General features: G+C 44.4%; 1 protein-coding gene across 4 annotated transcripts in view; it reads left to right on the forward strand.

The window, feature by feature from the left end:
* SLC44A5 (solute carrier family 44 member 5) overlaps nucleotides 1-16,860 on the forward strand; it is a 204,363-nt gene that overhangs the window by 102,777 nt on the left and 84,726 nt on the right. For all 4 annotated transcript variants that reach the window (XM_054038221.1, XM_054038223.1, XM_054038222.1 and 1 more), the window contains exon 2: nucleotides 1,638-1,686. In XM_054038221.1, the coding sequence (XP_053894196.1) occupies nucleotides 1,638-1,686 (49 nt within the window). The remainder of the gene's footprint in view (nucleotides 1-1,637; nucleotides 1,687-16,860) is intronic.

Below are 16,860 nucleotides of genomic sequence, written 5' to 3' on the forward strand. Positions count from 1 at the left end.
ATAAGACATCTTTGATTAATTTGTTAACAAACGCCTGATAACAGTGAAGTTGTGGCTTTTGCAAAAGCCACATCTGTAGCAAGGACTATCTGGTTATAGTTACTGGTATCCTTTATATCGTAGCTGATGTTTATTTTTTGTTACTGTCATTCTCAAGCCCATATATCAACCCAGATACAGTTAAAGTTTTGTTATCAAAAATGTGCTTCTGCAGGCTTGCCATTCTCTGGGGTGAGGCTTGCTGTTGACCATACAGCCCAGTCTTGTGCTCTTTCCTCATGCACTGCTCCCACTGATGTCTGTGGTGGATTTTGTTGTCACAACAAGGCCTGTAGGGGCCAGGTAGAATAAAGGCATGTAAGTGGCAGGATGGTTTGCCAGGTGGATTAGCAAAAACCTTAAAAAACAACAAAAGCTGCCTTTGTTGTTCTTTGAGGCTTTCGGCAGGATATTGAGCAAGAAACTGTTTTAACAAATAAACAAAACAATTCATCTGATGCTGCAATAAAATAACAGAAACTCCAGCCTGCGTCATCACTTCCCTCCTGTATGAGGTTTGGCATCTTTCTTACTCCAGAATAGGGGTGCTGGAATAATTTGTATACTGGGGGTGCTGAGATCCATTGAACCAAATTGTAAACCCTGTATATGATGGAAACCGCTTTCAGGCCCGGAGGGGTGGCAGCACCCCAGTTCCAGCACCCATTCTGCAGAATGTCCTCTCCTTCTGTGTTTCAAGATCCAGGCCTGATTCACCATTGCGTGACACCCAGTGAAGTCATGCAATGCAAATGCTACCTATTTCAAGTAGCAGGATAGAATGTTCCATTCACTTTGCACTGGTATAGATGACTACAGAAGATGCAGGGCAATGGTAAATCGGTAGACCCATAGAGGTTTCCTTCCTGTCTGCTGGACAACTTGACTGGCCTGCAGTCTCCAGGATTACCTCATTATCTCCTGTGAGCACCTGTGCAAAGAAGGGCAAACTGAGCTAACGTTAATCCCCTTGTAGGCTAATGACCATATATTACCCCTGCATACTGCCATGATGTGGCATTGGCTCCTGTAAAAGCCATCGATTCCAAGCAGCATGGTGTAAGACCAAGGAGTGCGCATAATTCTGTTAGCCTCCGTATAGATTCTGTAGTTGCATGGGAGCTGCAGACATGGCTCCAAATCATTAGCTTTCTTGAAGGGTGATCCAGTGGTTAGGGCATTCGCTTTTTATTCAGGAGACTCAGGTTCAATGTTCAATTCTCTGTTCTGCCACAGCCTCCCTGTGTTGACCTTGGGCAGATCAGACTCTCTCTGCCACATTCCTACCTGTAAAATGGTGTAACAGCGCTTCCCTACCTCACAAGAGTGTTTTGAGATTGAATATATTAAAGATTGTTTGGTACTAAAGTAATGATGGCTATATAAGTACCTAAGATACCCAAAGCTCTGACCTCTTCTGCAATCACAGAGCTGGTCAAAGTAAGTGATGAGATACTGGTATCGCTCCCAAGAATTAATTTACTAGAACGGGTTACACTGGGCATCTTGGAAAGATGTTCCTGAAGGACTGCTGTTAAAGAACATAGTTCATATTTTTACCAGGATCTGTTTTTTATGATATCTTATTTTAAATGCAGGTGAACCAAGGAAATTTGACCCAAAGTTCAGAGGACCTATTCATAACAGGTAAATATTTTCATTTAGTATATTTATACGCCGATTAGTTTTACTGTAAATAGAGAATTAAGAATGCCATTAATGGAGACATTGTTTGATTTGGCTCAGATGTCTTTTTTTTTTTTTTTTAACCAGGAGAAAGTGCTGGTGGTTATTCTTGCTATAATTCAGGACTTCCAATTGCTAGGGGGAGTCAGTGGGTGTACACCTCAGGAACTTCCAACACCACCCCCATATCCAGGGACAGCCCTTCTTTGTGCAATATCTTCCTTATAATATTACATTGATTTTAGTTTGACTATTTCTGAGTACTACTTGGCATGAATCAGGCTCATAATCATTGGACTGGTACCAGGGCCCAATCTTGCAGCTCTTACTCACCTGAATATTATTTACTCACATGAGTCCTATTGAAGTTGGAGGGCCTACCTATGAAAGCAAGGATTACAGAACCAGAACCCAAATGTTTCAATCTAATCATATGTTTAAGCAGCCTACTAACTGTGACCTCTCATGAGCCTGAGGAATTGTGACGTTCTGAATCTGGTAACCAAGAAAAAAAGCAGCGTTACAGATTTTGAGCTTGATCCTGCAGTGCTGACTGAGGTGCAATTTCCATTAGAACTAATGGATGCTCAACATCTTTCAGGATCAGACCTCACTGCTTTGCAACAATTCTTGGGCAGCCTAACAAATTAACGTACAATGCTTGGTTTTATCAACCTGTTTACTCTGTGATTCACTATTAAACAAATATGCAGTTACCATGACAATCTCTGCCACACCAGGTATTTATGCTATTCTAGTTGCAAGTTCTACTGCAGCTTTAGAGAAACCATTATGTCATGTAAGCTCAATGGATTTTTAGAATGCTCTGGGGAGAAATGCAATCTAGGGACTTGATATTTTTCCTGATGTCTTACAGCCCTTTTTTTTGTTTTGTTAAAATTAATATGAAATTTTACTTTTTTCCTAATCTTTATTTTTTCTGACTAAACAAGCAGCAAGTGGGAAGAAAGATACTCCTTGGCAGTTTTTTCCCCCCTTCTGTTCCTGATCATCTTTTAACAGTAATGCCCTATGATATCAAAGAAGCATCCCTATAATTCCAGATTCTGGACATATTTTCCTAATAATTTATATAACTAAAAAGTTTCCAGTGGCCACATTGGTGGTATTATTGGCTAAAATTGTTCCTGACCCCAAATCATCCCCTTGTGATAAATTGGTTAGTGTGCATGTGTGAGATTGTCTCCTATTGGATGAAATCAGAATAGTTCAACTGTGTGTCCTACGACCTATTCTTCTGACAGCTAATGGAGATTTCTCTTATATGAAACACACACACAGGATGGTCTAGTGCAGTGGTTCTCAAACTTTTGTAGTGGTGACCCCTTTCACACAGCAAGCCTCTGAGTGAGACCCCCCCTTGTAAATTAAAAAAAACTTTTTTATATTTAACACTATTATAAATGCTCGAGGTGAAGCGGGGTTTGGGATTGAGGCTGACAGCTCGCGACCCCGCAAGTAATAACCTCGTGACCCCCTGCGGAGTCACAACCCCCAGTTTCAGAACCCCTGGTGGTTAGAGTACTAGCTTAGCACTTGGAAGCACCAAATTTAATTCCTTGCACTGTCACAGACTTCCTGTGTGATCTAGGGCAAGTCAAGTATCAGAGGGGTAGCCGTATTAGTCTGAATCTGTAAAAAGCAACAGAGGGTCCTGTGGCACCTTTGAGACTAACAGAAGTATTGGGAGCATACCATCACCTACAGTTCTCAGCTTAAACATCTCCAACGCATCATCAGTGATCTACAACCCATCCTGGACAATGATCCCTCACTTTCACAGACCTTGGGAGGCAGGCCAGTCCTCGCCCACAGACAACCTGCCAACCTTAAGCATATTCTCACCAGCAACCACGCACAGCACCATAACAACTCTAACTCAGGAACCAACCCATGCAACAAACCTCGATGCCAACTCTGCCCACATATCTACACCAGCAACACCATCACAGGACCTAACCAGATCAGCTACAACATCACCGGCTCGTTCACCTGCATGTCCACCAATGTTATATATGCCAGCAATGCCCCTCTGCTATGTACATTGGCCAAACTGGACAGTCACTACGCAAGAGGATAAATGGACACAAGTCAGATATCAGGAATGGCAATATACAAAAACCTGTAGGAGAACACTTCAACCTCCCTGGCCACACAATAGCAGATGTAAAGGTAGCCATCTTACAGGAAAAAAACTTCAGCACCAGACTCCAAAGAGAAACTGCTGAGCTCCAGTTCATTTGCAAATCTGACACCATCAGATCAGGATTAAACAAAGACTGTGAATGGCTATCCAACTACAGAAGCAGTTTCTCCTCCCTTGGTGTTCACACCTCAACTGCTAGCAGAGCACCTCACCCTCCCTGATTGAACTAACCTCGTTATCTCCATACTGATTTCTACCTGCCTCTGGAGATTTCCATTACTTGCATCTGAAGAAGTGAGGTTCTTACCCACGAAAGCTTATGCTCCCAATACTTCTGTTAGTCTCAAAGGTGTCACAGGACCCTCTGTTGCTTAGGGCAAGTCAGTGAGCCACTCAATGCCTCAATTCCCAGCTATAAAATAGGGATGATAGCACTTCTCTATCAAGAGGACTTGTGAGGATAAATATATTAAAGACTGTGAAGTGCTCAGATACTGCTATGATGGGCACCATATAAGTAACTTAGATAAACAATATACATAAGAGAAAAATGGTAGAAAACATAATTATGTTACAGAAAATGTTCTCGAAGATCCCTCCCTCCTAAAGGAGTGTAAGACATGTATTAAAGTGCAATGAGCCATAACAGGCAATAGAAGTTCCCCAAATATGGAGCTGGACCTAACATCCTGCACCAAAATTCCAAGCTAATACAATCCAGCTAGTGGCTCCAGTGAACCAAATGAATCCTCAGAGAAACTCCCTGCAGAGTCGACAGCAGTCAGAGGGACCTGCTCTGGCCTGTTTGTGGCCCAGGGACTTCGGAAGCCTTCTACTTCCTGTAGGAGAAGGAGAATAACAAAGGAGGTATAGACAAATTTTTTGCCTATATGAGCAAAAATTCTAAAAATATGTGTGCAAAGCAAATCTCATCTCCATTTGTACACACCTGGCCACGGGACATGTAAATCTGTATGTATATAATGGGTGGGGGAAAATGTGTCTCTAGTCCCTTCTGATAAATCATAGAATCATAGAATATCAGAGTTGGAAGGGACCTCAAGAGATCATCTAGTCCAACCCCCTGCTCAAAGCAGGACCAATTCCCAGCTAAATCATCCCAGCCAGGGCTTTGTCAAGCCGGGACTTAAAAACCTCCAAGGAAGGAGACTCTACCACCTCCCTAGGTAACGCATTCCAGTGTTTCACCACCCTCCTAGTGAAATAGTTTTTCCTGATATCCAACCTGGACCTCCCCCACTGCAACTTGAGACCATTGCTCCTTGTTCTGTCATCTGCCACCACTGAGAACAGCCGAGCTCCATCCTCTTTGGAACCCCCCTTCAGGTAGTTGAAGCCTGCTATCAAATCCCCCCTCATTCTTCTCTTCTGGAGACTAAACAATCCCAGTTCCCTCAGCCTCTCCTCATAAGTCATGTGCTCCAGACCCCTAATCATTTTTGTTGCCCTCCACTGGACTCTTTCCAATTTTTCCACATCCTTCTTGTAGTGTGGGGCCCAAAACTGGACACAGTATTCCAGATGAGGCCTCACCAAAGTTGAATAAAGGGGAACGATCACGTCCCCCGATCTGCTGGCAATGCCCCTACTTATACAGCCCAAAATGCCGTTAGCCTTCTTGGCAACAAGAGCACACTGTTGACTCATATCCAGCTTCTCGTCCACTGTGACCCCTAGGTCCTTTTCTGCAGAACTGCTACCTAGCCATTCGGTCCCTAGTCTGTAGCAGTGCATGGGATTCTTCCGTCCTAAGTGCAGGACTCTGCACTTGTCCTTGTTGAACCTCATCAGGTTTTTTTCGGCCCAATCCTCTAATTTGTCTAGGTCCCTCTGTATCCGATCCCTACCCTGTAGTGTATCTACCACGCCTCCTAGTTTAGTGTCATCTGCAAACTTGCTGAGAGTGCAGTCCACACCATCTTCCAGATCATTAATAAAGATATTAAACAAAACCGGCCCCAGGACCGATCCTTGGGGCACTCCGCTTGAAACCGGCTGCCAACTAGACATGGAGCCATTGATCACTACCCGTTGAGCCCGACGATCTAGCCAGCTTTCTATCCACCTTACAGTCCATTCATCCAGCCCATACTTCTTTAACTTGGCGGCAAGAATACTGTGGGAGACCGTATCAAAAGCTTTGCTAAAGTCAAGGAATAACACATCCACTGCTTTCCCCTCATCCACAGAGCCAGTTATCTCATCATAGAAGGCAATTAGGTTAGTCAGGCATGACTTCCCCTTCGTGAATCCATGCTGACTGTTCCTGATCACTTTCCTCTCCTCTAAATGTTTCATAATTGATTCCTTGAGGACCTGCTCCATGATTTTCCCAGGGACTGAGGTGAGGCTGAATGGCCTGTAGTTCCCCGGATCCTCCTTCTTTCCTTTTTTAAAGATGGGCACTACATTAGCCTTTTTCCAGTCATCTGGGACCTCCCCCGATCGCCATGAGTTTTCAAAAAAATGGCTAATGGCTCTGCAATCTCACCCGCCAACTCCTTTAGCACCCTCGGATGCAGCGCATCCGGCCCCATGGACTTGTGCACGTCCAGTTTTTCTAAATAGTCCCGAACCACTTCTTTCTCCACAGAGGGTTGGTCACCTTCTCCCCACGCTGTACTGCCCAGTGCAGCAATCTGGGAGCTGACCTTGTGCGTGAAGACAGAGGCAAAAAAATCATTGAGTACATTAGCTTTTTCCACATCCTCGGTCACTAGGTTGCCTCCCTCATTCAGTAAGGGGCCCACACTTTCCTTGATTTTCTTCTTGTTGCTAACATACCTGAAGAAACCCTTCTTGTTACTCTTAACATCTCTTGCTAACTGCAACTCCAAGTGTGATTTGGCCTTCCTGATTTCACTCTTGCACGCCTGAGCAATATTTTTATACTTCTCCCTGGTCATTTGTCCAATCTTCCACTTCTTGTAAGCTTCTTTTTTGCGTTTAAGATCAGCAAGGATTTCAATGTTTAGCCAAGCTGGTCGCCTGCCATATTTACTATTCTTTCTATACATCGGGATGGTTTGTTCCTGCAACCTCAATAAGGATTCTTTAAAATACAGCCAGCTCTCCTGGACCCCTTTGCCCTTCATGTTATTCTCCCAGGGGATCCTGCCCATCTGTTCCCTGAGGGAGTCAAAGTCTGCTTTTCTGAAGTCCAGGGTCCGTATTCTGCTGCTCTCCTTTCTTCCTTGTGTCAGGATCCTGAACTCGACCATCTCATGGTCACTGCCTCCCAGGTTCCCATCCACTTTTGCTTCCCCTACTAGTTCTTCCCTGTTTGTGAGTAGCAGGTCAAGAAAAGCTTTGCCCCTAGTTGGTTCCTCCAGCACTTGCACCAGGAAATTGTCCCCTACACTTTCCAAAAATTTCCTGGATTGCCTGTGCACCGCTGTATTGCTCTCCCAGCAGATATCAGGGTGATTAAAGTTTCCCATGAGAACCAGGGCCTGCGATCTAGCAACTTCTGCTAGTTGCCAGAAGAAAGCCTCGTCCACCTCATCCCTCTGGTCTGGTGGTCTATAGCAGATTCCAACCACAACATCACCCTTGTTGCTCACACTTCTCAAGTTTATCCAGAGACTCTCAGGTTTTTCTGCAGTTTCATACCGGAGCTCTGAGCAGTCATACTCCTCTCTTACATACAATGCAACTCCCCCACCTTTTCTGCCCTGCCTGTCCTTCCTGTACAGTTTATATCCATCCATGACAGTACTCCAGTCATGTGAGTTATCCCACCAAGTCTCTGTTATTCCAATCACATCATAGTTCCCTGACTGTGCCAGGACTTCCAGTTCTCCCTGCTTGTTTCCCAGGCTTCTTGCATTTGTGTATAGGCACTTAAGATAACTCATCGATCGTCCCTCTTTCTCAGCATGAGACAGGAGTCCTCCCCTCTTGCGCTCTCCTGCTTGTGCTTCCTCCCAGGATCCCATTTCCGCACTTACCTCAGGGCTTTGGTCTCCTTCCCCCGGTGAACCTAATTTAAAGCCCTCCTCACTAGGTTAGCCAGCCTGCTGGCGAAGATGCTCTTCCCTCTCTTTGTTAGGTGGAGCCAGTCTCTGCCTAGCACTCCTTCTTGGAACACCATCCCATGGTCGAAGAATCCAAAGCCTTCTCTCCAACACCACCTGCGTAGCCATTCGTTGACTTCCACGATTCGATGGTCTCTACCCCGGCCTTTTCCTTGCACAGGGAGGATGGACGAGAACACCACTTGCGCCTCAAACTCCTTTATCCTTCTTCCCAGAGCCACGTAGTCTGCAGTGATCCACTCAAGGTCATTCTTGGCAGTATCATTGGTGCCCATGTGGAGAAGCAGGAAGGGGTAGCGATCCGAGGGCTTGATGAGTCTCGGCAGTCTCTCCGTCACATCGTGTATCCTAGCTCCTGGCAAGCAGCAGACCTCTCGGTTTTCCCGGTCGGGGCGGCAGATAGATGACTCAGTCCCCCTGAGGAGGGAGTCCCCGACCACCACCACCCTCCTCCTCCTCTTGGGAGTGGTGGTCGTGGAACCCCCATCCCTAGGACAGTGCATCTTTTGCCTTCCAATCGGTGGAGTCTCCTTCTGCTCCCTTCCCTCAGATGGGTCATCTAGTCCACTCTCCGCATTAGTACCTGTAGAGAGAACATGGAAATGATTGCTCACCTGTATCTCCATTGCTGGTGCATGGACGCTCCTCTTTCTCCTTCTGGAGGTCACATGCTGCCAAACCTCCTCACAATCCTTCTGTCCCTGCTGCGCCTGCTCTGAATCTTCAGAACATTGTGGCCGTAGAAGCCTCTCCTGACGTCTGTCCAGGAAATCTTCATTTTCCCTTATGCAACGCAGAGTCGACACTCGTTTCTCCAGCCCTCGAACCTTCTCTTCCAACATGGAGACCAGCTTGCACTTTGTACAGACAAAGTCGCTTCTGTCCTGTGGAAGAAAGACAAACATGGCACAACCCGTGCAGGTTACAACAGCTGATCGCTCACCTTCCATATCACCGTCCTCTTAAGAGCTTCCTCAACTGTTGCAGGAACTACTCAGAGAAACCTGCAGATGAAAGCCTCAGTGAGCTCTCCCCAGGCAAACTCCCGCTGTTAGCCTCTGCTGTTCGCCGCTCAGCTGGTTCGCTGCTGACTGCCCTTATATACCAGTCAGGCCCACTCAAGGCCCACCTGGAACAAAGCACTCCCAATTCACACTTTTCAAACAAACAAGCAAGCAATCAAGCACACGGTCAAACTGACCAACTCTCCCAGCAGCAGGCACTCAGATACTCACCAACACAGCCCCCCTAATGCAGCACTTAGCGTACCTCCTCTTGGACAGCTCCCAGGCAAACTCCCGCTGTTAGCCTCTGCTGTTCACCGCTCAGCTGGTTCGCTGCTGACTGCCCTTACATACCAGTCAGACCCACTCAAGGCCCACCTGGAACAAAGCACTCCCAATTCACACTTTTCAAACAAACAAGCAAGCAATCAAGCACACGGTCAAACTGACCAACTGTCCCAGCAGCAGGCACTCAGATACTCAGACTGACCTGGTCCTAACTTCATAATTAATCTGTTTTGTATTGATATGAGAATAAAGCTGTGTTCTTTTTTGCATATGGGAGGTACCTGAGACTCCCAGCAGCCAAGTTGTTCTTGTCAATATGTGAAGGTGTGGTTTCAGAAATAATTGTAGCAATGGCACATCCCATGATGGATGCTACAGAAGCTGATAACTCGCTGATAGAGAGGACTATAGACTATTTTATATGTATCCCTGCATCTGCCTTAACTAATCACCCTAAATATCAATTTTCAGTACCTTAGTCCTTCTAAGTTCTCAGTTGGGCAAAGGGATCTGCAGTGTGGCGCTCCATTGAGTTCCATTGGACTCTGGGCAAAGGAGCCTAAAACAGAGGCATTGGAAGATTTCTTCCTCTAATACTCCATCTAAGTTTAAAGAGTGGTTCTTCTCCGCAAAATAATTATGCGAAATTGGCATTGTGAGGCTTCATGTTCATTGTGTTTCTGTGATTGCATATAAAATGTACTCAGTTCACAATAAAAATATTTTGGTTTGAGTCTAATTGCTAGGGAACTACTAGATTTGCAGATGTGAAAATCGCATCATGGACTGTGAAATCTGGTCTCTGACTGACCAGCTTGGAAGGCAGAGTGGTGAGCAGCAGCTGCTGGCCAGGTGTCAAGCTCTGAAGGCAGGTGGTATGGTATTGCCACCCTTACTTCTGTGCTGCTGCTGGTGGCAGCGCTGCTTTCAGAGCTTGGCACCTCGCAAGCAGCTGCTGTTCTCCTGCCACCCGGCTTCAGGCATCACTGCCAACAGCAGCAAGGGTGGCAATACCGGGACCCCCCCTACAATAAGCTTATGACCCCCTTTTGGTTGGGGCCCCCAGTTTGTGAAATGTTGCAGAGAAATCACACACATTTTTTTTTTTTTTTTTTTTTTTTTTTTTTTTTAATGGGTTGGTCATGCACAAATAGCAAATTTCACAGATGTGTTACACATCTGCAAAATTTATGCTGTGACCAACCCGCCAAAACATGTGTGATTTCTCTGCTATTTAAGTAGACCCCTACTAATTGCCAGTTCTGTAAACACTAAATCTGAGAGTCAAGCTGAGTTCTTAGTAATTTGTGCTTTGTCATCATAAATACCGGATGGGCTGAGCTGAGAAGTGCCTGTTTTCTGCTGCATGCTTTCCTGGGGATTGGATGGATGTGCAATGAGAAGTGGCTGCTGATAGAACCAGCTGATAGAACCAGCAATAACTCTCCTCTGCAGCTACTATCCTGCCCACATCTTGTAATAATAAGGGGTTTAGAACACAGGCATGGCAACGGGGGAAAGGAGGCAATGAAAATCTTCCAAGTAATCCAGCTGCTGGGGGAGGAGGGTGTAGGTTGAGGAGAGGTGAGGTTGCTTCATTGACCTGGCTCCATTCCCTTTGCAAGCCACACTCATTACCTCTGTACTGGGACATTTGTTTTACATCCTGTGGCTTTATCTTCAGGAGAGCAGCATGTGGCCCAGAGACTGTGGTACAGATTTTTCCACTGTGGGTTAGTTAGCTGTGATTATTCTTGTATTTTCATTTCTTTTTGTCCCTTTTTAAAAGGAGGGAGAGTGATTGGCAATCACTGATTGCACATACTTAAAATGTTAAACAGCAGTGGATGAATAGAATGTTAAAGTAGCTTTAAGTCGTCCTAACATACGTTGGCATAGAGCCACCACAGTAATTAAACTGCTTTTGCATGTCCACACTATGCTCCTTGTGTCAGCGGTGCGTGTCTTCACCATGAGCGCTCGCACTGATTCAGCGTGGGGCACTGTGGGATGGCTTCTGAAAGGCAGCAACAGCCCATGTAAGCAACGCAGTGTCTACAGTGACACTGCATCGACCTAGTTACATCAACCTAAGTGCTATGCCTCTCGTGGAGGTGGAGTTATTGAGTTGGTGTAGTGGGCGAGTTACAGCAGCGGGAGCTGCATTTTAGTGCATCTGACGAAGCTCATACATCTGACGAAGTATTCACTCACGAAAGCTTATGCTCCAGTATATCTGTTAGTCTATAAGGTGCCACAGGACTCTTTGTCGCTTTTTACAGATCCAGACTAACACGGCTACCCCTCTGATTTTAGTGTAGACACTTACCGAGTTGGGTTGAAGTAAACTGCCTTATGTTGACCTAACTCTGTAGTGTAGACCAGGGCTAAGTGTATAGGCTTTGCTAATACTGTTGTTTTTGGGGATGTTGTGTGGGGATTTTGTTGTGTTTAATGAAAAAGCTATTTGAATTAAAAGGATTAAAATGTAATGGTTGTGCTGAGTGACTCTCAGCCAAACAACTGATGCTAATTCCAAGATGATGTTATCAAAAAGACATCTTTAATCGCTGTGATAACACACTGCAGTCCTCTAAATTTATTCAGTTCTCATTCTGCTCTTTCTGAGACTGTCTGCCTGCCTCTGTCCTCAGTCAAAATGTGCAGCATAATATGGAAATGTCAGGAAAAAGAAAAGGGTAGTATCCATCCTATAACTAGAAGAAATATTAGTTCTGAAACATTTCCCCCTTTGTTACAAAACCTCCTGTCAGTACAATCTGACCCCAGTGCATTTAGTGGTCAGTGCTGCAGGGGAAAACATGTCTGTTAACACTCAAGTGGGTTGAGTAGGTTACAGAGAAAGTAAAAGTGGGCAGAATACAGCAAAGAGATTACGTGGAATTGCTAATTTTTTTCTGAATACAATTTCAACATTGAGAATATATTTGACACTGGCATTTACCATCCTCTTGGTGAACAGAGTAAATAACAGAGAGCCATCAATTATTTATCAATTTTATTTTTCGAAGCAGAAAAATGATGGCAAAGATGAAAACTGCAGCATACTTATATTCAAAGCTGTCCCTTAAACACACACCATTCTTTTTCACCTACAAATATATTTCTTCTTTTCCTTTGCCTTCCAAAAATGGATAGTTTGGAAATAAATGGAAAATCATGAATGTTAGTTTAGGGAATAAATCCTAATATAAGATCTCTGTTCACAAATTTGGCAATGAGACTTTGTAAGTCTGTATCTGTGTATGTACAGAGGAATTTAAGTGTTAGATTTTGGAATGTTTTACCGTATTGAATGCAGTACATATTACTACCAAAATATATTCATGAAGGATTTAAATATCACTTCACAAAAGTTAGTAAAATCCCACGCTGCAGCAAAATGACCCTGTGGTATCTAGGTTCAAGGGCTTGAATTGAGGACAGCAGTAGCCTTCAATCTCCATTTCCTGGATTTTTATCATCCTTTTTGGGGACTAGATTGCTCATAGGAACGGTAATGACGTGTAAACATGCATTTACATAGGGGATATATTTGTAATGTAAATGTTGGATTTAAGGGTTTCATAATGGATAGTTTGGATGGAGTCAAGAAAGGTTGCATAAGAAGGACTTGGCCAATGGGGGAGGTAAGAGAGGAAGTTGCCTGCTCCTTGATCTCGTGTTTTCTGTGTTTTTATCATTTTATTGTTTTCCTCAACTCTCTTCCCCCGTTCACTTTCTCTCCCTTCCCCAGTCTGTCAGTCTTCTCCTCCTTTCTCTCCTCTCTTGAGCACTCAACTTCCTGCCTCTCCATTTTCTGCTGCCACAATCTCCCTCTTGCATTCACTCTGAGTCCTCTGTGTCCTTCCTGTCAATCCCTGCCACAATCTGTTGCTCCCCATGGTGCAGCAGAGGTGAGCCCAAGCATGGATAGCAGCCAAGGGTGGTAGACAGCCACCTATATATAGTAATACTGGTAAAAAATGAGTTGTCTGCAAGCTCATCGTTCATAGCATTGTCCGTATCCTGTCAGTCTGGATCTGACTCTGCCTGCAGGGGAAGGTGTAGTTGGAGGTGAGTGCTCATTCTGAGATTTCTCAGTGGGCAGAGTGGAGTGTGCTTGTGGTGGGGTGGTCCTTAGAGTGCATAAGCATTTACCCAGCATGGCGTCAGTTCCACCAGCTCAGCTGGCTGGCAGCTTTCTCTCATTAACAGTATGTTGGGGGATTTACAGGGTTCCCGGTGAAACACAGAGGCACACTGTGAAAACAGGGATGTTCCCTGTGTTCAGGAACACATGGCCATCCTATACATTCTTTAAATGGGTATGTGGTTCTTTGTCACAATGCTAACCAGATTTTTCACAATGCTAACCAGTGCTTCTCTAGTGCTCTGCTTAAACAGTGTGCCCAGCAGGAACACATGGCTAAAGGTAAATAGCTGTACATTTATTCTTCTTCATAGTTATAATGGATGAGAAATGGGGAAATTAGTATTGACAATTGAGCATACTTAGATTCATGTGGTGTGTTTTAAATAGTGGGATGCTGAGTTTGACTGCTCTCTTTGTAGGGCTAAAAGCCTGATCTAAAGAGTGTGGCTGTTTTTGCCCTGTATCGCTGGTACAATCTGTACTTAAAGCCAGTGTAATCCAGCCTCAGTGCAAGGAGGATCCTTTCTCGGAAGAGAACTGGCACAGAGGATATTAGGCCCCTCCATCTCCCTACTTGCAGGCAGCATGGCAGAGAAAAGGTACTGTGGCTGCGTAAAGGAGTCCTGGACGGGACAGCTCGATTTCATACTGATCCCAGCCTGCAGTTTCAGCCCCTTGGGACTGTTTTTAGTCAATGTAAGTTAGAGTAGCCCTTAGGCTGCTCCAAGGGCATGCACAAGGGGGCAAGCAGGGGCACAGGCCCCCCCAATAATCAGTGGGTTCCTGGGCTGTGGTGGGGAGAGTGAGAGACCAGGGTTGGAGGAGCTCGCTCTCCCTTTCGCAGCCCTGGGGCTGGAGGAGCTCACTCTCCCTGCTGCAGGCCCGGGGAGAGGAGTTCTCTTGTTTTCCCCGCCACAGCCCCGGGGCTGGAGGAGTCCGAATTCCTGCACACGCCCTGCTGCTGCTCTAACTCAGTGCAGGGGGAATGGCCCTCCCTGAAGAAGGAACAGAGGAGTGCAAGGTGAGTTTTAAGACACTGTTGTGCACACATACAGTACATTGCTGACTTACACTGCATGCTGTTCAGCTTTAGCTGGGTGTCTGTCCTTCAGCTTTTAGTCAGGTAATAGTCAGAGTCCCACAGATAGAAATCAGAACATGTCTTTAGTTTCTTCTCCACCTTTAATTTAGAGTTGTTCAGTTGCATGGGGTAGCCCAGTTCTAGGATGCACATGTAGAATTAGAATAAAAGGTTGCTATGTTGTCATCAATGATCTATAATAAAAGATCTGGTGGCTGTGAGGGAATTTTTCTTTACTGGTATTTAAACTGTGAGACAGTGTTTATATTATTACGTATATGGGATTATATTTTAAATATGGATGAACTTCATCCCTTTCAAGTTCTAATGCCAAATGTCATTTTAAAACATTAAAGAGGTAATTTAAAACATGTATCAGCTGAAGCAGGAAATGAAAGTGATCAATGTAAGTAGAACAAATTCCAAAATTAGATTGTAACCTTTTCAGGGGAGGGCCTGTGTACAGTGCCGAGTGCAGTGGAGTCCTGCTCTGACTGTGAACTTTGGGCCCTTCTAAAATACAAACTCTTTGATTCCAAGGGCAGAAGTGACCCTTACGTGTAGTCTGACTTCCTGTTTCACGCAGGCCAGAGAATTTCAGTATAACAACCAAGTTTACCAAAATTGTCCCCAAACATCAGAATTGTGTAAGATTAAATTAAGGTTCCATATATTAGGAACTGTCTTTTTTGGAGCTGTTTTCATGGGCAGATTTTTTGTTTTAGGGATTTCACAGGCATTGTTGCACTTTTGAATGCCAATAAGGAAACATGTAAACTATTTAATGTACTATTTCTTCACCGCTGCAGCCAATTAATCTTTACAAGCAATGTTTAATAAAACTTGCAGAAGATTTTTACTTAATATTAAATGAGTTATCTGAAAAAAATAGAGCTCCTAACACAGTACAAGTAGTACCTATATTTTCTGTGGGCCTTCAGAGAACTTCTGAGACCCAGCAATTCGAGCAACCCTACTAACCTAAATAGAGATGTCCTCAGCTGCTCTCTGACAGAATGCAAATAAATGATTAGGGCCCAAGTTCTCTTTGACACAACCTGTGCAGAGTTTAGCTGTTTGGCATAACATGACTGGCAATCTACCCATCCACAAAATGTTGATATCCAGGGCCAATCGGGGGGGAGAGGGGTCCAAAAGGGCCATTTGGCCTGGGCCTCAAGCTCAAAGGGGGCCTCAAATTTAGACACTTGTTAATATTTTGGCATTTGATAACTTTCACAACTTGTTTTTATGCGCATCCCTATCGGACCAAAATGTCACACACACACACTCAGCTTAGAGCTGCAAATTTAAGCAAATTAGAGATGTGATTTGGTAAAAGACATAATTTTTTTGTTAACTGATATAGATTTTGTCATACTAAAGAGTTAAAAATGTTCATAAATATTCATAAAAATATTTCTGTTCTGATGGCACAATATTAGACCAAGTGTCGTCAATTTGTGTTTTTATTATGGCAAGGGGCCTCAAAAGCTGGAAGTGGCCCAGGCCTCTCTGGACCTCTGAGTGGGCCTGTTGGTATCTACAAAAAGTTTACAATGGGAACTCTAATTGACAAGCCCCTAAGCCAGTCGTTTTCAACCTGTGGTCCGTGAACCCCTGCAGGTCCGCAGACTATGCCTAAGATTTCCAAAGGGGTCTGCACTGCCACTGGAAAATTTTTTTAGGGGTCTGCAAATGACAAAAGGTTGAAAACCACTGCTCTAAGAAAACTAGTTTGAGATTAAATATATGGTTATAAAGGATAAATGATTTCAATTAATTAACACATCCCAAGGTGTCGTTTCCACCTTTTTACAAATTGCAGAGATGGTGAAGGAGAAGCTATATTTTATTCTGACAAGGTGTGATTTGTTAAGTGTTGAAAACCTTTCTGTTCAACTTAAACCACAGTTGAGTGACTTTTATGTTTTAGGCATAGCATTTTCTTATTATTTTTACAATGTGTTCTTCCCTGGGGAATACTGGGCCACAGTTCCACATTGTACCATCATGGGAGTAGGGAAACGTGGTACACATTCATGATTATAAGTGACACTGCCATATATCGCAGGCTTATTAGTGCTGCATTGATCTTCCCCTATCCAACTCTTGAATCCTTAAAGGAATTAATGGGTGAAGTCTGCCAGAGTATATGAACAGCAAACTCAATAACTGGAGCCAAAGGAAGGCCTTAAAGATCACAGACACCCAGAGAAAATATTGTTCAGTCCGCATGGTTATGGAATGGTAAGAAAAGGCCACTGTCATTCAGTGATTTTATTGGGTATTCTTAAACTCAGAAAACTGCATCTGCCAACAAGAGTTGGAGGGGTTCACGATCTCTCCGGATCAGGCCCTATAGCAATGGTGAACACACT

Source organism: Malaclemys terrapin, chromosome 8 (assembly GCF_027887155.1).
Source record: "Malaclemys terrapin pileata isolate rMalTer1 chromosome 8, rMalTer1.hap1, whole genome shotgun sequence".
In the NCBI taxonomy this organism is placed as follows: domain Eukaryota; kingdom Metazoa; phylum Chordata; order Testudines; family Emydidae; genus Malaclemys; species Malaclemys terrapin.